Source organism: Biomphalaria glabrata, chromosome 2 (assembly GCF_947242115.1).
Source record: "Biomphalaria glabrata chromosome 2, xgBioGlab47.1, whole genome shotgun sequence".
In the NCBI taxonomy this organism is placed as follows: domain Eukaryota; kingdom Metazoa; phylum Mollusca; class Gastropoda; family Planorbidae; genus Biomphalaria; species Biomphalaria glabrata.
Window position 1 is genome coordinate 10,998,756 of NC_074712.1, and position 21,961 is coordinate 11,020,716.

Below are 21,961 nucleotides of genomic sequence, written 5' to 3' on the forward strand. Positions count from 1 at the left end.
CTACCCCATAGATCGCAAGGTCTGAAAGGGGAACTTTACTTTAAATCACTTTCAATGGTCCAAGAAGGGAGGAGGATACGTCTAACTTGGTTTTGTGCTGAATGTAACGTGATCGATATTCATGATTGTTTTATTGTATGTCGTTAAACGTATTTGCTTGTTTTATAACCTGAGCTCCTCCTAACCGGTCTTTATTGCATATACCTAGTGCACGTCTAGTCACGTGTGTTAATGTGCACTGCCTATTTCTAGTTATAGTTGTGTATGTTTGTGTGTGTGTTTGTCACTATTAATGCATAGTTATAGCTGTGTATGAGCGTATAGTCATTGTATGTTTATATTTATAGATGTGTATGTGTGTATGCGTGTGTACAACATCTTAAGCTATAAACGCGTGAGTGTGCGTGATCGTGCGTTGATGATAAAAAGTGGGTTTGCCTGCGCGTCCAGAGGACGACAAAAAGGACTCAAATATACGACACGAAACTTAAAAACTTACAATGTATCTGATACAACATAGCATTAATTTTGATAGGCTTAAAAACTGATCTATCAAGGATCGTAATTCTCTCTGCGAGAAGAAAGTCTGAGAGTCTAGGCTATTTCTCTCTCGTGACAAGTGTTGATAGGTGAAAACGCTACATCAACGCTAGCATTATGCCTTGGAATGCAAACAGAAAAGTTAAAAATCTTACGGATCTCTGAGCAACAATTATTTTCCTCCAACATCCGTGCACATACCAACACTTGTCACATAGTAATGAAAAGAATAATCCAAAAACAAATCTATTTATGAGCAAGTTTGTGTGGAGGCGCGGTGGCTGAGCGGTAAAGTCCCGGGTTCGAATCCTGGTGAGGACTGTGATTTTTTATTTCTCGGTCTTTGGGTGCCTCTGAGTCCACCCAGCTCTAATGGGTACTTGACATTAGTTGGGGAAAATAAAGGCGGTTGGTCGTTGTGCTGGCCAAATGACACCCTCGTCAACCGTGGGTCACAGAAATAGATGAGCTTTACATCATCTGCCCTATAGATCGCAAGGTCTGAAAGGGGAAATTAACTTACTGTGTGTGTTGAAACCAGAAGATACAAACCAATGAATTCTATACATGGATAAAATGCAAATCGTAGTAAGCAACAGAGCTAAAGCCTTCAAACCTTAGGTCAATGCTTGTCGGACGGAGGACACTACCCCCGAAAGGGAGTACATGTCTTCCTTTTGCCGGACGTCTGGTAACTCTAACTAAAAACAAATTCGAACTGTGTGTATGTGTATTTTTGTGGTCCAGGTGTTTTGGTCAATATCCCAGTGTCCCTGCTGTCTTTGAGGAGATCGATTTGTTTCGACATCAATTAAACCCTCTTTCTTATTGAGGCCATCTTTGTTTTTTCTGTTCTCATCTGGAAGTTGTCACTTTCATCTGGGCCGATATGATTTGTCCTTGACCCCCAAGACACGAGCGAATATGGTGAGTTATTGATAGGATGAGCAACTCGAGTTTTGTGTCTTTTTAGTGGGAGAGCACACAGTGTCACTCACACACTCACCCCACACACTGATAGTGAAATTAAGAAAATGCTAGAATACAAATGAGAGAAAGGGAGAGAGAGAGAAAGAGAAAGAGACGGAGTTTTAAAAACAGAGTAGAAAAGAGCGTAAAAGAAATAGAGTAAGAAAGAAAGAGAGAGAGAGAAAGAGAAAGAAAGAGAAAAAAGAGTGAGAGGGAGAAAAAGGTTCAAAGCGGAAGAAAGCGACAATAATAGAGAAAGGAATAGAAAGTGGCAGAGAATAAAACAGAAAAGAGGGAGAGAAGGTGGGAGAGAAAGAGAAATCAAAAGAGAGATAAAAAGTATAAGAGAGCGAGAGCAATAAAGAGAGAGAGAGTGAGGAGTAAAAGAGAGATGGGGGGGGGGGGTAAAGGAGAGACAAAGAGAGAGATAGCGACAATGAAATGTTACTTCAGCGCATGTCTAGGCCCTTACTCTGTATTGATATACGCAGGTACTATCTCCAGAACATTTCTCTTCAATCTGTCAGTCTAATGTAAACGTACGAATGTCGTAATCGAGTGGATAGCTCATGACTATTGAATCTGTATGGCTTGCTTTTTATACAAAGAATCAATGAGTGTTTTATAAGTGGCAATTCCTCTTGGTTTTTGTGTGTGTGTTTTTTTTTTTTTTTGTTTTACTTAGTTTATGCTTAAAATTGTATCGAATTATAGAAATGTTACGCCAATAAAACATAACTGCCCTTTCTATTGTTATGCTCATATTTATGTATCAATTTTCAAACGAGTGACTATTGGACTGCGCTTGTTTGCACAAGGGACGTAACAGCGAAAACCTTGTAGCACCGAAAGCATCGCTGAGTTGCCTCCATTGTAGTGGAGGGTCGAGATCGTCAAACCTGCTCAGTTTTATAACAAAGAAAGTTGTTGTTGCGGTTTGCGTTGTACAAATAGCTAACTTGTTTTTACAGCATTTTTTTTTCAACAAAGATATCAAGTAGCAATGGCTGATCAAACTAAATCATTTAACCAATATTTGTTAATGTGTTTGTTAACAAAATAAAAAAAGGTCGGATGCTGGTTCCGGCTAAAAACAAACAATAGTTGTGAACTTCAGGGGACCGATGGCATACGAAGCACCTGGATGTTAAAACTTCAACACATGTATACAACGATTATAAACTTAAAGAGGGGAAAAATTTATATTCCATGTACATGATTGTTGTCCAAATGGCCATACCATATCAATGATCTCCATTTAACACACATTTATTTTCTTACTTTTTTTAAATTTTCTACCGTGGGAGGTGTAGCGGCACAATGTAACCGGCGGTCGGTTGCAAGGTGGGAGCAGAGCTAGATATGCACATGGTGTAAACTAGTAGAACACAAACACTTTTTCAAATCCTTTGATCAAACAATTATGACATTAGGCTATAGGCCTAATTTTAAGGGTGGCAGAAGTTATAGTAACGCTTAAAACAACAACAAAAGCAGCAACAACAGCAACAACAACAGGCGACCCCTGACAAATTATCGTTCGACCCCTAGAGGGGTCGCGACCCACAGGTTGAGAACCCCTGCTCTAAACGCTGGAAACCTACAACTGCCGATACTTCTTAGCTCTGCACTTAACTCACCACCGTGATATGTAGTTTCATTAAGGTCAAGGTCCTTTACTGACCTGTGATAGTGTGGTATAGTGATAGTGTGGTATTGCTTTATGACTAATGTGCTTGTTTAACAATCATAAATAGGAATTTATAATTAAAGTCATGTTTATTTTTTAATTTGAAACAGAAAATGTTTAGTACTGACACGTGTGTATGTAAAAAAGAGTGCGTGTCACAGATTACATTATAGAATTGTTTGTACATTTCACTTTTGAAAGAAATATAAGCCCTCGACATGAGTCTCGGGATTTAATCCTCAAATTTAGATACTTGACATTCAAGTCAGGATTTACCCAAGGGACGTAATTAGTATGTTTGAAATCTATTGGTTGATTTGAATTTAAACAAAGACATTTTTGAAAAGAGTTAGCGCCAGAGAATTGGCGGTAGTAAGAAGGTAAAGTCAGTCGAGAATATTAAGTCCTTGTAGCTAGTCACGTTTCTAAGAGCTCTGTTTGAAAGCCTTTGTAATATGTTCCATGCTCATTGATTTGTAATTTGTACATAAACTGTACTTACGTTGTATTTAATAAAGTTCCAGAGTTTTGTTTTATCAAAGAATTGTCAATTGTAATTCTAGATCTTCATTTTTTGTTAACTATTGAATTCAAATAAAATCCCCGGCATCACAACACATCGTAACATCGTGCATGTTGTTACATCTGGCACTAGTGTTGTGACATATTTGGCACTCTCCGACTAATAAAAGTTCATGGACAACTTTTAACGAAATTTATTCAAGATCTAGGACCAATTTCTAAACTCTTGAAAGGAACTTCATTCTAATTTAACGGAGGACAGAATTTCTGTGTTTAACAGGTCAGTTGGTTATCGATAATTCTTTTATAAAGATTTTCGTTAGAGTTACGTCTAACTCACGAAATCCATTATTATATGTAATTGGCAAAAGGAGTAAGACCAATATACATAATAACTGGCAATATAAAAGACCAGTAAAGCAAATAACTGGCAATATAAAAGACCAGTAAATCAAATAACTGGCAATATAAAAGACCAGTAAAGCAAATAACTGGCAATATAAAAGACCAGTAAATCAAATAACTGGCATTATAAAAAAGACCAGTAAATCAAATAACTGGCATTATAAAGAAGACCAGTAAATAATCATATGTGCAGCACAAAGTAAACAGAAGACCAGATTTAACCAACTGTTAAACCAGTAAAAAGTACATCGGCTCAATAGATCTATACATCAATCATATGACTCCAGTAACTACAAGTCTACTGTCAAGAATTTATTAGCAAATTGAGGCTTCAAGAACTTTGTCACTAGATCTATATTATTATTATATCTGAGATAAAGCCAAAATCCAGATATCGAACATTTTGCTCCAATACAAGAAACTAACAAAAAAATTAAATATGGCTTCCAGTTCTAGAACACAACGATTCTTCGAATTAATAGAATTTGCCAAAGAAAAGCAAATTTCAAAGCCAGACCAGTGGGCAGAGAAACAAGAAGAAAAAGAATATCAAGAGCAAGAATCTGAAAAACAAAGGCAAGAAGCTGAAAAACAAAGGCAAGAAGCTGAAAAACAAAGGCAAGATTCTGAAAAACAAAGGCAAGATTCTGAAAAACGCATGCAATTAGAAGAAAAAAAATTGCAAGACGCCGAAAAACAAAGGCAACATGAAAAAGAAAAAATGGAATTCGAAAGGCAAAATAAAGAAAATAAAGAAAGCATTCCAATTCAAGGTCACTCAAGTATGTTTGACAAATACAGATTAATGAACAAAATATCGGCTTTCAACGAAAACATTGACAATATGGACTCGTATCTCATAAGATTTGAAGAAATAGCTACAACATCCGGTCTACCTGAAGCACATTGGTCGAGCTCACTTCTTACCCTCTTGACTGGCAAAGCTGTCAACATTTGCTCACAACTGTCCATCAATGAACGCAGCACTTACTCTGATATCAAGGAAGCTCTACTGCGCCAATACGGAGCAACCTCAGCCAACTATAGAAAGAAATTCTATCATGAAAGGCCACAGCAAAATGATGATCCTCAAATTTTTGTAGCTAATATGTCAATGTGGTTTGATAGATGGGTATCCATGGCCAAAATAGAAGAAAGTTACCAAGCTCTTCGTCAACATATTATTATCGACAATATTACCCATGCTCACTCGGAAGATATTCAATCCTACATTATAGAGAGAAATCCTACTGATATACAGACATTAACCAAGATCATCAGACAATATAGAGCAGCCTATCCAAACAAGTCAGTCAAACCTTCTGTTGAAGAAAATTTTGTCTGCTTTGCTCAAGACAAAAATGCAAGATATAAGTCAGATGACAAAGTCAAATGCAACAAATGTCATAAACTAGGGCATTTCACGTCTCAATGCCGCAGCAGAACCACAGAATGTTCATATTGCCATAAAAAGGGTCACCAAACTCATGAATGTTGGAAAAAACAGGCAGTCTCCAAAAATCAAAATTTTGATAGACCCACATCACCAATTCAAAGATACAACAATAGAGAGCAATACAATCTCAACAAAACACCTGGAAATAATAAACCAGATAACAAACCTCGCTACAGAAGTCATTCACAGGACTCCAGACCACAATATATGCCAAACAGAAGCTCATATAACAGAAGCTATTACAATGAGCACTCAACTATGACAGTCATTGCAAAGTCCAATGGTCTCAAATTTTATCCAGGCTTTGTAGGAGACAAGAAGGTGGAAGTTCTTCGTGACACCGGAAGCACGTCCACATTAGTACATGAACGCTTCGTACACGCAAACCGTTTCACAGGCAACCACGTCCAAGTCACTGCATTCAACGGAACTGTCAGCAAGTTACCTGAGGCCATCATTTATGTTACTACACCATTCTTCAGTGGTCAAACAAAAGCATTAGTAACACCCAATCTACCAGTGGACCTAATCATTGGAAACATAGAAGGAGTTAAAGAATGCACTCCTCAAGAACTTGCTGAATGTACAAATGCCATAGAGCAAGGTCAAAAATGTTTGGCAGTAATGACAAGATCCATGTCCAGACAACAAGAACATTTGGCACCTGAACAAGTTAGCCAAAATAATCACATGGCTACCTCAGTTACTCAAGTTATGCAGAATGCAACAGAACCAGTTACTAGTCCAGTAGCCAGCAATAATCAAGAACATTCAACATGGACACCCCCAGTTACATCAAGCCCATCCCTACCGGTCATAAGTCCACCTCCAATTCCCGAATGTCCATTGTTGAACTTTGAAGAACAAGACGACATGCTCAGAGTCTCTAGCAATGATACAAGAACTCTAACTGGTCAAACTGAAGTCCATCAAGACAAGTCATATTTCACACATGATGACTTCAAAGAAGAACAGAAACGGGATCCAACATTGCGAATACTTTATCATGACTCAAGTAAATCTACAGGGACATCACTGCCTACTACATGTCCATCCCTACCTGTTATTATATGTCCATTCCTACCTGCTACTATATGCCCATCCCTACCTGACAATACAAGCCCGTCCCTACCAAGTACTTTCCCATCCCTAACCACTGATGATGACTTCATACATCAAGACTTGAATAAGACTGCATTTGCATCAAATACTATGATATGCATTGAACATTTTTGCTACAATCAAGACAAGTCTCAAGAACCAGAAGCAGAAACTAAAGAAACTTATACTCAATCAACTTTGGCTATACCAGACAAAAGAAAAACTTTTCAACTTAACTCTACCACTCATACAAGTATTCCTCATCTGAAAGAATGTGAGTCAACTCAAGAAGCCATTACAACCAAGAACATTGAAAGTCAAAGAATATTACATGAACACATGAAATCAAGATATTTTGCTCAAGGAGATAAAGTCAATTTACTGTTACCAGATTGGAGTAACAAGCTGTTCTACAAATGGCAAGGTCCATTTACCATCACCAGAAAGATTTCCAACCTGCTTTATGAAATCAATGTCAACAAGGTTACCAAAGTATTTCATGTTCATATGTTTGAACATTACCATGAAACAGATAATGAAGACATCAAAGCAGAAGTTGATAATTTTACAAGCTTAGCAACTATTCCTGAGGAAGAAGAAGAAACATCATCAACACCCATTCCTGAGATAGATGTTTCATTACCAACATCCAATAACATTGACATTCCCAAGGTCATCACTCTGAATGACATAACACTACAGAAAGTGAAGGACACTAAAGTGTTTACAGACCATGCAGATTTCTTTACCAGTGTTTCTGAGACATTTCCAGTACTGCAATTTGAAAGAAACTCAGAAAGCAATAACATTGACAACACCAAGTTTCATCCTCCTTCTACTCAAGGGGCAACTTTTCTTCAGAAAGGAACAAATGAACTTCTTCAACATTGCTGTATTGACCGATTGAACTCAGACATGTTCAGTCATTGCTCTATTGAACATTCTAATGCAAAGCATTCTGCTACCATTGTTCTACAGCGTCAAAGTTCATCAACCAGAAAATTGAGTTTTGGTTTCGGACAGTTCTTATTTTCACCAAACTCAAACGCGGTTCAATCAGACATTATCTGTGAGATCATTATGACATTCAGACAACAGCTTCATAAACTGAAAGACCTTTTCTTCAAGTTTAGAAAACGCACATGCACATCCATGTCGGCAATTCAGAAAGGTTCCGAACTTTACATTTCTACTCTACATATGTACTATAGCATATTTAGTGCCACTTGATCCATTATCATTCATACTCGTCAAGGAAGAACAGTATTCAGTTGTACTTAATCAATTAATTTGTCTACTCATTTTTTCCACAGGAGTTCTATATCAGATGTTGTATTTATTTCAGCACCAAGCAACCCACCGAGGAAAGTCACTCATTCAAGATACTTTGTTTATTATGTTTCAGCATCTTTGCATATGACATGCATCAGACATTTTAATTTTTAAATCATGAGCATTTTATTTCAGGTATTTTATTTCAGGTCAAATATTATTGCATATATCCATTATAATAGTACAGATACATGACAGACAATTGGAATTTTTCATTGCTTCACACATGTTGAGATTTATATCACATTGAGTATTATTATTCAGAAGATTGATCACATTGAGTATTATTTTCTCAGAAGATTGTCATGTACTATCACAATTATTTTTTCTATGTCAATTTTTCATATGCAATATATTTTTCCATGTACACATTTTCACATTAGTACTAACCAAATGAGTTATAATGTCATATTTTAATATTATCATGAAGCACCATGAAGAGAAGTAACCTATTCAATTCAAGATTTAATTTATCCAAGTATTATGCCTTGTACAATTTTTGATATTGTTCATAACAAGCATTGTCTCATTTTCATAACCATTTCAATAGTGAGACAGGTGTTCAAAGTCATCAATAATTTTATTCTCTGCATTTACATTTTTTTATTATTGTTGTTATCTCCAATTTGACTTTATTTTGTCATATGTTACCTCAACCATTTTTCTATAATTTCATGTATGGTATTTTGTGTATATTTAAATATTTTTAATACATATGAGCATTTCTATTACCATACAAATGCTAAATGGAGGGGGGGGGGGGTAATATGTCACAGATTACATTATAGAATTGTTTGTACATTTCACTTTTGAAAGAAATATAAGCCCTCGACATGAGTCTCGGGATTTAATCCTCAAATTTAGATACTTGACATTCAAGTCAGGATTTACCCAAGGGACGTAATTAGTATGTTTGAAATCTATTGGTTGATTTGAATTTAAACAAAGACATTTTTGAAAAGAGTTAGCGCCAGAGAATTGGCGGTAGTAAGAAGGTAAAGTCAGTCGAGAATATTAAGTCCTTGTAGCTAGTCACGTTTCTAAGAGCTCTGTTTGAAAGCCTTTGTAATATGTTCCATGCTCATTGATTTGTAATTTGTACATAAACTGTACTTACGTTGTATTTAATAAAGTTCCAGAGTTTTGTTTTATCAAAGAATTGTCAATTGTAATTCTAGATCTTCATTTTTTGTTAACTATTGAATTCAAATAAAATCCCCGGCATCACAACACATCGTAACATCGTGCATGTTGTTACATCTGGCACTAGTGTTGTGACAGTGCGTAAGGCGCAGCCGCGCAGTACGACGGTCTAATCAAACAAACACGTAGATTATGTACTGAAATTTAACCGGCTGGACGGAGGCTCGATCCTAACCTTATTGCCGGCCTCCCCCCCCCCCAGTCTCTGCATATTTATTTCAATCCACCCCTCCCCCCGCCTTTTTTTGTTGGTAGGGAGAAAACAATGGGATAAGGATACAAAGCTAAAGCCCCAATTACTGTCAGTGTACAGACTACGTCACTGTCAGTGTATAAACTGGTAGTGTACATAGGCTACTACATCACTGTCAGTGTACAAACTACGTAACTGTCAGTGTACAGACTACATCACTGTCAGTGTACAAACTGGTAATGTACATGGGCTACTACATCACTGTCAGTGTACAGACTACGTAACTGTCAGTGTACAGACTACGTCACTGTCAGTGTATAAACTGGTAGTGTACATAGGCTACTACATCACTGTCAGTGTACAGACTACGTAACTGTCAGTGTACAGACTACGTCACTGTCAGTGTATAAACTGGTAGTGTACATAGGCTACTACATCACTGTCAGTGTACAGACTACGTAACTGTCAGTGTACAGACTACGTCACTGTCAGTGTATAAACTGGTAGTGTACATAGGCTACTACATCACTGTCAGTGTACAGACTACGTAACTGTCAGTGTACAGACTACGTCACTGTCAGTGTATAAACTGGTAGTGTACATAGGCTACTACATCACTGTCAGTGTACAGACTACGTAACTGTCAGTGTACAGACTACATCACTGTCAGTGTACAAACTGGTAATGTACATGGGCTACCACATCACTGTCAGTGTACAGACTACATCACTGTCAGCGTACAAACTGGTAGTGTACATGGACTACTACATCACTGTCAGTGTACAGACTACGCCACTGTCAGTGTACAAACCAACATCACTGTCAGAGTTCAGACGTCACTGACAGAGTACAGACTACGTTGCTGTCATCCAACAGCAGATGGTGGCGGCATTGTATACCTTTTTTTTTCCCCTTACAACCCTCTCTTTATAGACGAATGTGTGTTTATCTGACAGTGCTAGTGTAAGATTTCCTGTTTGACTTATCTGGTTTCAGCATGTTGGTAGCTTTAGTAATATAACCTTTTTTATGCAATACTAATTTGCAGCTGAACGAAAAACGTCGTTGGGAAAAGAGTGGCATCCATCTTGTTTGAAATGTGTTCAGTGCGGCAAGGTGTTATCTCCAGGACAACATGCGGAGGTAACTATCATTACATGCATTTTAATATGAACTTTCCTCATCACCATTGTAAAAACTTGGTTTCCGATAACTGTTAGAAGAGCTCTTCATTGATACAATGAGTATTTGGTAAGTTTGTGCCTAATAGGCCTACATGTAATTTTCCATGAAAATCAAGGGCAAGTGGCTTACCATGACCAGTCAAAGCAAGATTTTGCAGGCCTAATGTAGTCAAGTGACACAGTCTCCTTGCCGAAGCGATGCACCGTAAATCAAAGTTAGCCAGAACGGCACATAATAGGAACGTAGCCTGAATATTTTCCAGAAAGTTGAAGTTTTATTTTGGCGCTTCCATATTCCGTAGCGGTTTTTTTTTTTTTTTTTTTGGGGGGGGGGGGGTTGCTCCTGCTTTTAAACATCTTTTCCTCTTCCAACTTTTGTCTGACCATTGAGGCTTGATGAAAGTCACTTGACAGCATCAACAGCGATGCCAGCCCTTCCTTGCAGGTCAGAGAATCTGCGATGCTGTTACTCCGAATGTTCTCTAGACATAGCAACATCTGTTTTAATTCGTTTTTTGACCCTGGGCTACACTTACCTTACAGTCTCTTCGTGGGTGGAAGGAAAATGTTGGTCAAACGTTGCAAGTCTGGGAATTATTGAATCTGGCAGCGAAGTTGATAGAAGATTGCGCTAATGACACGAATGTCATGATTTAGATCTCCAAACTGACCATTTTTGTATGACCCTCTGATCCGATCAATTTTTTGTAAAATCTCTAAACACGAAGGAGTGCTTCCGGTACGTTTGCAGAGGAGAAATAAAAACAGTGATGGATTATTTAACACGTTTTCCCAGAACCCAATGGACCTCATTCACCAATCGTAAACAAACAACATTTAGTCACGTGATCTTATTGATAAAACAATGGAAAAAACTGTCACGTGACAACCATCACGAATTAAACATGAGATCGTAAATTATAAAGAAGAGATAGAGCACCACGTGGCTAAATGTTGTTTGTTTACGATTGGTGAATGAGGTCCATTCTAAACTCAATGTCGATTAAACATTCACTGAAGTCTATACTTAATAGGGCCTTACTTTGTGAATAGGTTTGTATTGCTTTGAATACACTTGCTGAACGTTGTCTGTTTTTTTCACCCTCTTTATTTTCTAGCACAAAGGACTACCATACTGTCACAACCCGTGCTACAAGGCCCTCTTTGGGCCATCCATATTAGGCTACGGCTCCAACATCTCGTCTCCTGCCAACTTTGCACGTAAAGACCGGCCCGCGAGCTACGGGCACGACTACGGAGATGGAAACGGTTTCAACGAAATTTACAGTGTGCAGAACATCCAGTCGGCTAAAGGAGGACATAATAATGAGATCAACAGCCTGCATAGCAACCAGACACCCAAGGGCGGTTCTCGACAGTCCACAAACAACAAAACTAAACCTGATTCCAAAATGTGAGTAGGCTACATATATCTCCACCCTCCTTTTTTATTTCCTCCGTCTGTCTGTCTGGTACAAATTCTGTGCACGTTATTACTCCCACTTACATTTCTCGGATCGAATTGAACCTTTGCACAATTATTCATTGTCCCTAACAAAACAAGAATCTATAAGAAAAATTAACTTTTTTTTATATATATAGAACAATGGAAATAAATCTTATAGTATTGAGAGAACATGAATATAAATGTGCATGTCTTTCCCTTATATTAGCCCCTTTTTTAAAGTATATCTTTTCTATTCTGCTTGTTAGGGCAATGTGATTCGCCCAACACTACAAAAAGCAATATATAAAGCTGGACACCCTGCCTGCTACTCTCCTGCATGTCCCACCCCAACAGCAGTAATATGATGCTGTCCTCCAATGCCATGCAATTGCCAGAATTCCTTTTAAAGTTTCGGGTGTTTCTCTAGTAATGAAAATTAGTGTGACAATTATATGTTTGTGCCAATAATGTGACGTTGATTTGACTATAGGGTTAGGTTACAGCATAGCTATTTACTTTGTATCTTTTAATACATAATCGCAGGCCGCGGGGAAAGATCAATTGATTAAAATGCATAGACGAAACTTCTAAAAATCCATTTTTGTTTCATGAACTCCTTCCAACACACAGATTCGAGTAACTCGATATTTCATAATACATCATTAACTTGACATACATTCGAACAAATCCACTAAAATACTAAAACCACGAAACAATATCACTCAGGCTATAGCCTACTGATACAACTGATTCTTTAACTTACAAGATTTTTAGTACTTCTTAGACACAAGGACACGGACTCCGACTAGATCTTCTTCTTTTTTTTTCTTTGCTAGGGTGTTCAGATGACTAGACCAATATATGAGATGAACTGCGCAGTGGTTTCCAAATCAGGGAGCTCTCCGTATAGTTTTCTTTGTATTGGGGTGTTTTGGGGCCAGTGTCTTGTACGGGCCTACTGGTAAAGAGAGCAGTCCTGGAGGACATGGTCAGCATTCTCTGGTGACACTCCACACAGGCAGATTTCACTGGTTCCAATTTCGAGCTTCCGGTACATATGTTGTCTCATTCTGTTGTGTCTGGTCCTGAGTCGAAATGACTAGATCAATTTCCGACAATTTAGAATCCTAGAAACTTCTATTCCAAATATGTATCTTAACTACCACCTACTAGAAAAGGATGTTTGCGGCTTTTTTCTTGACCTCTTTCTTCGATTGGTTCATAGTTACCTGATCACTATGTGACCCTCTTTGGCCTGATTGTTTCTAGAATGAAGCCTAATGGGCTTAAAGTTAGCTCGCTGTAGCGATTCGTGACAATTATTACGTCCTAGCCGTTAACCTCACGCAGGACCGTCGTAGAGAAAGCCCTAAGTGCGTACACATAAGCCGATCAGATTATATTTCAATCAAAACACCAAAGTCTTGATCATATATGTTTATTTTAGCACCACGCCCTCGCCAAGAATCCAACCACGCCCCCATCCTTCCTCTCGCGCATGTTTAGGTCGTATGAACTACTATGAACCTTGGAGACTGTATTTTTATTTTATTAGTACAATGAAGAGTTCACCAGATATGTGAGATAAGAAAATGTCTTCTAAAATATATATTAACAGATCGGGGATTGAAAGTTATGGGACTTTTGAAGACATCTGACTTAAGCGTGTATATAAAGAAGACCTTTAAATATTATTCTAAAAAAAGTGCTTCAAACCTTATGCCTTTCTCTTTTCCTCAAAGTATGCTTCTGTTTGTAAAGCTCATTTACATGAGCATACACCCGTGTGGGAGGCGGGGTGGCTGAGCGGTAAAACGCTTGGCTTCCGAACCGGAGACCGGGGATCGAATCTTGGTGAAGACTGTGATTTTTAATTTCGGGATCTTCGGACGCCTCTGAGTCAACCCAGCTCTAATGGGTACCTGACATTAGTTTGGGAAAGTAAAGGCGGTTGGTCGTTGTGCTGGCCACATGACACCCTCGTTAACGTAGGCCACAGAAACAGATTATCTTTACATTATCTGCCCTATAGACCACAAGGTCTGAAAGGGGAACTTTTACACCCGTGTTAATTTTCTTAATGAATAGACAATTTGGCGAATCTTTGTGAGTCAGTATCCACTATACAGTTTCTTCAATAAGTAAAAAAACGAAATATTCATAGAACGTCATGTCATGTTAGACTTTACAACCTGAACCAACATTTTGAGAATGAGAGAGGATCCAGCTTGATCTAGATTTGTTATTGCATAGAGTTGCCTTAGAGCCTTAAATATTACTCAATTAGAAGTACACCTTTCATGTTATTATACTATAGCATGCTCTTTTCTAGACCTGTTGAGTAATAGGGTTTGTACAAATGTTTGTAAAATGTTTTACATGTTTCGGATGTTCCTTTAGAGTTGAAGATAATTTACTTCCTAGTCCAAGCCTCCCGCAAGACCAAGGGGGGGTGGGAGCGGGCAGGGTTTCAATTAAAATTCAATTTCAATTCAAAATTACAAAAATAAATAAGTATATAAACACCAGTTGTCGAGTTGTTAGCATTTGCTCATGTTTCCAAAAAGATAATTGACACTAGCGACGTTTAGCGTGCACAACTAACTGGTCCTTTCACATTGCTTATCTTATCTTATAAAATGCAGACGTTACTTCAAAAAAAAAAAAAAAAGAAGACTATTACGTCCAACGCGTCATACATCTAGTCATGCATGTTGACCAATGACTTTAATTCTCTCAAGTCATTGGTTTTCCTGGCTGGCTCAATCAACCCGTTCCATGCTCTACAGGGGTGAGCAAATTACGGCACGCGGACCACATGCGGCCCGCCGAAGTGTTTTATGCGGCCCGTCGACACCTTTAGAAATCAGGTGTGCCCACAGTATATACATATAAAAATGCAAATATTAAAAATAATATCAATATAAATTATTGAAACTGTCTCATTATAAAAATTTTAAGTAAACGAAGATTATGCTTATTGGCTAAACATCAATACACTCAATTCAAGACACAATCTCTGAGTGTTGGGTAGGCTTGGAACAAGATAGCAAGTGTAACAACTAATGGAGCTCGATCTTTGACTGAGAAAAAAATATTTTTTTAAATAAAAAATATCCCAACCATAAACTCTAAACAGGAAAGTTTGCACAAAGCTGCATACAAATTTCAACATTGTATCTATTGTATAATCACAGTAATCAAACTTAATAAAGCTATGGGGTGTTAACCACAGGTTTTTCCGATTTATGAACAAAATAATGCAATGTATCCGCTATCTCAACACGGGCAAGGCAAATGAGAAGAATATAAAATCTCAAGGAAGAAATTGTTATGTTACTTGAAGGACATTGACTGTGGCCTTGTTACTGTGGCTTTGTTACCAGTATTTCTAATGAAGAGTGGAAGACAGATTTCATGTTTCATATCAATACTATTGCAAATTTTAAGACGTCAAGAACCAGTCTTCAATACCATCAGCTCGCCATTTATCACAGAAGCTGATTCAGCTCTAGAGGAAATAACTCCAAACAAAGAGAAGTTCCAGTCAGTACTACCACGGGAGTCTTATGGGTGCCAGAAGCTGTATTTCCACACTTTAAAAAAAACTTTGTTGCTGTTCACACTATTTAGGTACACATACATCAGTTCTTCTTCTTCGTTCTCATTTTACATGTTGGAGGGTTCAGATCAGTAATTCTACATCTGAGATGAACCGCGCAGTGGCTTCCGGATCAGGCAGTTCTCCGAATAGTCTTTGGAGAGTCTTTTTCGGGTCTCATGATTTAGTATGCACCATTGAAGGACATGGTCAGCATTCTCTAGTATTCTCCAAAAGGGCAGGTTTCGCTCGTCCGGACATTCAACCTCCGGAACATATATTATTGTCTCATTCAGTGAGCAAACATTTATTTGTGGAAACTAAACAAGTATAATCACTGGTCAATGTTAACTGACTGTAATTTGACAGCATTCACAGGGGTAACCACTAGTAAGCTAGTTTCACAGTTCCTGAACATTATGCATGAGTGTAAAAAGTAAAATACTGCACAATAAGTACAACTGTATATTTGTGTAGATGTTGTGATATAAAAAGACAACAGCAATTTAAAAAAATCGTAAAATTGTTTTCAAAAATTGCAAACTCTTGTTGTAATTTTTCAACGTGAAGTGTGAAAAAAAAAGAAAGAAACGTGACTATATATATAATACAGTGTGAACAGCAATTAAAAGACATTCTATACACTCAGCGAGCGTATCTTTCTAAGATATATACATATATGCGGCCCGCCATTTCCAAACTTTTTAAAAATGAGGCCCTCGATACAAAAAGGTTGCCCACCCACCCCTGCTCTAATAGCACTAGGTAAGAAGGAGTATTTGTACAAATTTATCCTAATATATGGAACGAAGAATGTGCTTTTACCTATTTGTGTTTTTTTTTTCCGAGTCTTTTATTAGTTGTTGTTTTTTTTTTTTTTAAAGATTTATGATTCAGTGTTTTATGTATAATTACTACTTTACCTTTAAGTCTTCTCTCCTGAAGGCTTTCTAAATTTAGTGATTTTACCTTTAAAGGTGTAACTCTAGTCAAATGTGAATATTCGTTTGTTATGAATCTCACTGCTCTGTTTTGTGTGTGAATGTTTTCTTGAGTTGAGGGGTCTCAATTTTTTTAACAGCTCGGAAAAAAAAAAACACGACTATCTATGCTAGAAATAACGCATTTTCTTTTTACTATAATATATAATGGGTTCTCTTATGTTAGTAATAGGCATAGTTACCGTGTATCCAAGTTAAGCGAGTGATTTTAATCTAGGACTAGATCTATATGTCTGAGTAAAGTAAAATTCTTTTATTGCAACCTATTAGGCTATCGATTCCAACGCTTCTTCACATCCCCCCCCCCCTTCTCGATTTCAGCTTTTTTTTTTTTTTACGATTCGATCACACAGATCTAGAATCTCGATCTACCTGTGTTTCCATCAGCGTTTGGCTGTATACGAGTTGCTGCCCTTTACATGGGGACAGCACTCAGCGCTCTCATTGGCTGAAAGGTGTGTGGTTTCCGTTCATGTGTGCTGTTCGGCTGAATGTTCGTGCTATGATTTGCTGTGTTATCGCAGTGCTGGAGTTGAGTCCTACGTCTAGTTTAGTACTGGAATGTATTTTCCTTCCTTGCACCCTGTTTTATAAAACTAAGAAGGAAGAAAAAATATGATTGGGTAAGGAATAATGTAGAAAGTCATAAATGCACAAGAAGAAACTCAACAGTGTCAGTTTGAAACAATCTTAGACTTGACTTAGTGCTTAATTTTAGTTTAGGCTCTCAATTTCGAGTGAGTCAGGCACAGGTGGAGGGGGTTGAATAGGGTCAAATGTTTTCATCAAATTCATGTCAAGTTACTTGTCTAAGACTAATCATAACTGACTCGTTAATGATAGACTCAATTTATAGTCTGGTAGCGATTCGTTTAGATCAAATACAACATATCTAAATTCAATTCCATTGTTATAGATCTATTAGTATTAAGGTCTAGAGTCTAGATCTAGTATATAGTATATAATTAATATAATAGATAAATCAAATCTTGAGTGAGACTTTATACCAGGATCTTGAGATTGAGTCTACTACTACTTTTAGAATCTAGAATCTAGGCATCATCTCTAACTAGATGTAGAATGTAGGCCTACTACTAGATATCTAGATCTTTACTCTATATCTAGACTACTCCCAATCAAATGAGGATGCTTCTTATCCCAGTGTTAATGTAATGTATTTAATACAAATAATTAAGATTTGTTTCCTGTTAATGTAGAAATCTAGAATTTTTAGACTTAGATACAATATGCATAACTTGTACACAGTCTTTTATTGTAACTATATCTAGATCTATTTTTATTTAAATCAAGTTGTATATCATCTAGATATCTATTCTATAGTAAAATTTAATAGAAAGTAGATTATCTAGTTATCTAGATCTTTTGATAATATATATATATATATATATATATATATATATATAACGTTTGGGACATTATTCCTTCACCTATCCCATAGTCTGTTGAACCTTTGGGGTACCACACAAGATCTGTTCTCCATCTTTCTCCATTTCTCTTCCATGGGTCTTTTGCATTGGATAGAACTTCTTTCAGTGATAGGCCTGTCCATTCTTTTATGCTGTCTTCCCTTACTTTCTGTGTCTGCTCTTTTTCTTTTTCCTGGTACTGTTCCCTGAAGGAAGGTCTTTGCGAGGCCTGAGGACCTTGTGATATGGCCATAGAGTTTAAGCTTGCCTTTTTTTGACAATAGCAAGTCATCATGGGGTTCTATTGCTGTACATATTGATCCTCTTTCTAATCTCTTCATTTGTAAGTGATACCTAGGATCTAGCTTTAGCATGATCTGTATTTCATTGCTAGGATCTCCTCTTCATATCTGCAGTCAGCGTCCAAGATTCACAAATCAGCATCAGCCTGATTTAAATGTCGAGCCCTATGTCTTTATCTTTCTAGATTGTTTTGAGTAAGTGCTGCTGTGGACTGTTATTCTGGCCAGTTGTTCAGGTTTGGTTCCCTCGTCTTAGATGTTAGCTCTGGGTTAGACACTTTTCAGCTTTTTACCTCTAATACTTATGCTTATGCCACTTTTAAAGCCCTTTTGGTTATTGGCCATAATTTGTTTTTTTCGGACGCTAATTCTTCTCTCTCTGCTATTCCTTTAAAAAATTTTAAATCTCTTTTGGCTATTGGCCATAATTTGTTTTTTTCGGACGCTAACTCTTCTTCTGTCCCTGCTATTCCTTAATGATTATTGCATCCTAGCCCAAGCTTTCTGGATGATGGCAGGGGATAACAGCTGGCTATCTTTACAACAGTCTGTCCATCCTTCATGACCAGATCTAGATTGTTCTAGATTATATATATATAGCTTTTATAATACATATAGATCTGTTGTTGTCTGTTGTGAAACTCAGACTAGTGTGTAATAACTAATGTACTAGTCTTGACAGTGACATAGTTTTAGTTTACATTTGTATCTAATAAATACATTGACAATATATATAAATATTTTCTAGATCTAATATATATTTGTACCTAATATGCATAGTTATAAGAAGTCTTTAAGGCATATATTATATTTTTTACATTTAGTGTGTATATATGTATATATATAGCCTTCTGGAGACAATACAGTATTTTATATAACTACACTGGTAATGCTTGCCCTGGATGTAGCAAATTTAGGTCACAGCTGGGGCTGCATAGTCAAGGGAAATGCAGCATAGCATTCTTCATTAATCGAAGACAAGCATCATTATATTATATATATATATATTTATTTTTTTTTATAATTTTTTTTTTACTGTTTACAAAGGACACATTAAGCCTTTCGTTAAGCCTTTCGATGTCTCCTACCTTATTTCATCAATGTCCAAATTAATATCCCATGCAAATTTCCTAAATGAGTGCCTGTGAAGTATTAATTGGCAGGGAAAAGCAGTTGAATTAGAAAAATCTGAAGTAGTTTGTGTTTCAGACATAGCAGGAAATAAATGAGTGCGTTGGAGCACACTTAAGAAGGCACTTAGCGCTGGTGACTCATTCTCAGTTACTCGTGTTTTGGTTGAGTTGAAGTCAGTTTACCAAAGCACTTTGGCCAAGTTGTTGTGGACCTGGTTTAGATTTCTTATATCCAGGATTTCAATACCATTGTCTATACATATTAGTGCATTAGTTTCACTTAGTGGATAAAGCTAGCCTCCATAATTTTTTGACTTTGTTTCTTGATTAATTCATGCTGCTGCACATTTCTTTGTGTGAACAGTGTTTTCTTTTGTGGGAATAATTTTTCAAAGGCTTATAAACCAGAGAAAATGTGTAATTAAGTAACGAAGCCTCATATGCTTAAAGTCTTCAAAATAGACATTTCCATTTACAAATATTTCCTGTGATAACAATCAAGTAGTTGTGTTGTAGAGAAAAGAAAATGTCTAGTAGTCTGTGGTTAAAAGATGAGGAGTGGAAGCATGTTGTATTAAGAAATTACAGAGGCAAGAAAACTGTAATGAGCAGGTGTGTACATTAAATGTTATTCTATTTCTCTTCACATTTGATGGTTGATATCAGTTGTGCTTTTTCAACCTTACTATGGCTGATCTGCTGAATATTGAGCTCATTTCAATGTACATCTTTTAACAAATTTCTTAAAGATTTTGTTTTAAAAATGTTCTTAAGATCATAGTGTTGAAATGTGTATTCCATGTAAATAAATCTAATTTCGTATTTTACTGTTATCTCTTTTCTTGAATTTAATGTTTGAAATAATAGGTGTGTCTGTTGAAGGCTTTGAAAGAGTGGAACTCCTTTTCTCTCCCTTCTTACAACACTTGTCCAAACAGAACAAATCTGCTTGGCCATTATCTGATAAAAATGTTTATCTTCTGCTTGCCCAAACATTTGTGTGTGTGTGCTTTCACAGAGAAATCTTCAACAAAAAGAACATTTCTTACTATATATGCAATCAAATTTTAAAAGTTACTTTACAAATTTCTCCCATTATAATTTATTTAAATTGTGTAAACATACATCGAATGTCAACACTTTAACACAGAATGCATGTTCTGCTTCCATAAAGTATTAAGAAGAATTATAGAATTTAAAAAAAAAATTAAAACAATATTTATATATTGTTGTCACAAAATCACTAACTTGAAAAGCATGGGAAAAAAAGGAAAGTTGTTTGATCAAAAAACTATTTAGTGTTTTGGAATTTCCTTTAGACTTTTCTAAAGGTTATGTAACTTGTTATCACTAAGTCCAGTGCATGTGTTAGACACTGTAGTCTGTATTTGTTTTCTTCTGTTTACCAAACAAATTTACCTCAGGGCTAAACAAATCAGACAGGTTTTCTCTTCCTTTCAAGTGGAAGAAGGCATGCTAGTGGTTTGATAGAGCTGAATGGTTTGTGTGGCATGAAAAGCTTATTGAGTTATGCACACTTTATACTTGCAGACGTGAAATACTGCAGAAGATTGAAGAGTTCAACAAATATAATGAAGGGAAAGTACACCATCAAATGCAGACTTTAGAGGTTTGTACAATAGCTTTTTTTTTTTTGTAATTATTGCTTAGAAAATAATCAATTGCACTGATTCCTTAAAATAAAAAAAAAAACTTTTGTAAAAGTATATAATGATAACTGGCAACATGTTAGGAACTAGAATGGTTTTTGCTATTATACTAATAATTTATTTTTCACAAAATGTCACTATTGTGGGCTCATTTTTTTTCTCAACATCAGCGTGATGATGGAAGCATCCATGTGGAGGGGCCTCTTAGGATCTACTGGGGCCTCAGTCAGCCCATTCAACTCATTCACTGTGATAACATCCCCCCAGCCCCCATTGCTCAGTGGCGACATAGTCTCTATGAGGTACCAGGCTCGCCAGACACACCTGACAAGAGATTGTCAAACACACTGGTGAGTTTTTATTTTGAAAAATTGTATTCTTTATGCTAACTCCAGCTGACATTAAACAATTAAACATTAAAAAAAATGAAATGCACCTCCTTCCTTTTCCACTATGAACAAATGACCAAGAGAGCTACAAGGAAGTAAACTCAAGTTTATCCATATCTAGGGCAATAGACTTATGAGAGAACTGTGTTTAACAAAATGCCTGTCTTCCTTAATGAGTTTACCGAACTAAAGTCTGGCACCTTATATATTTTGTGCAAACTTAGCAAATATACTTATAATTCTGAACAGACTTTTTAGTTTTAATTTGGTAGCCAAGACATGAACTGTTCTGCGACTGTGCCACATTAATTGATATGCCAACACATGGCACAGATTAATTGTATCTAAAGAGGTCCCAACTAGATGAGCTGAAAGCCAGATAGTCAACTTCTAAAC

General features: G+C 36.7%; 1 protein-coding gene across 3 annotated transcripts in view; it reads left to right on the top strand.

Annotated features, from left to right (window-relative positions):
* LOC106055634 (ras association domain-containing protein 2-like) overlaps nucleotides 1–21,961 on the top strand; it is a 58,400-nt gene that overhangs the window by 25,711 nt on the left and 10,728 nt on the right. For all 3 annotated transcript variants that reach the window (XM_056019102.1, XM_056019104.1, XM_056019103.1), the window contains exons 3-6: nucleotides 10,460–10,554; nucleotides 11,714–12,009; nucleotides 21,058–21,136; nucleotides 21,347–21,526. In XM_056019102.1, coding sequence (XP_055875077.1) covers nucleotides 10,460–10,554; nucleotides 11,714–12,009; nucleotides 21,058–21,136; nucleotides 21,347–21,526 — 650 coding nt within the window. The remainder of the gene's footprint in view (nucleotides 1–10,459; nucleotides 10,555–11,713; nucleotides 12,010–21,057; nucleotides 21,137–21,346; nucleotides 21,527–21,961) is intronic.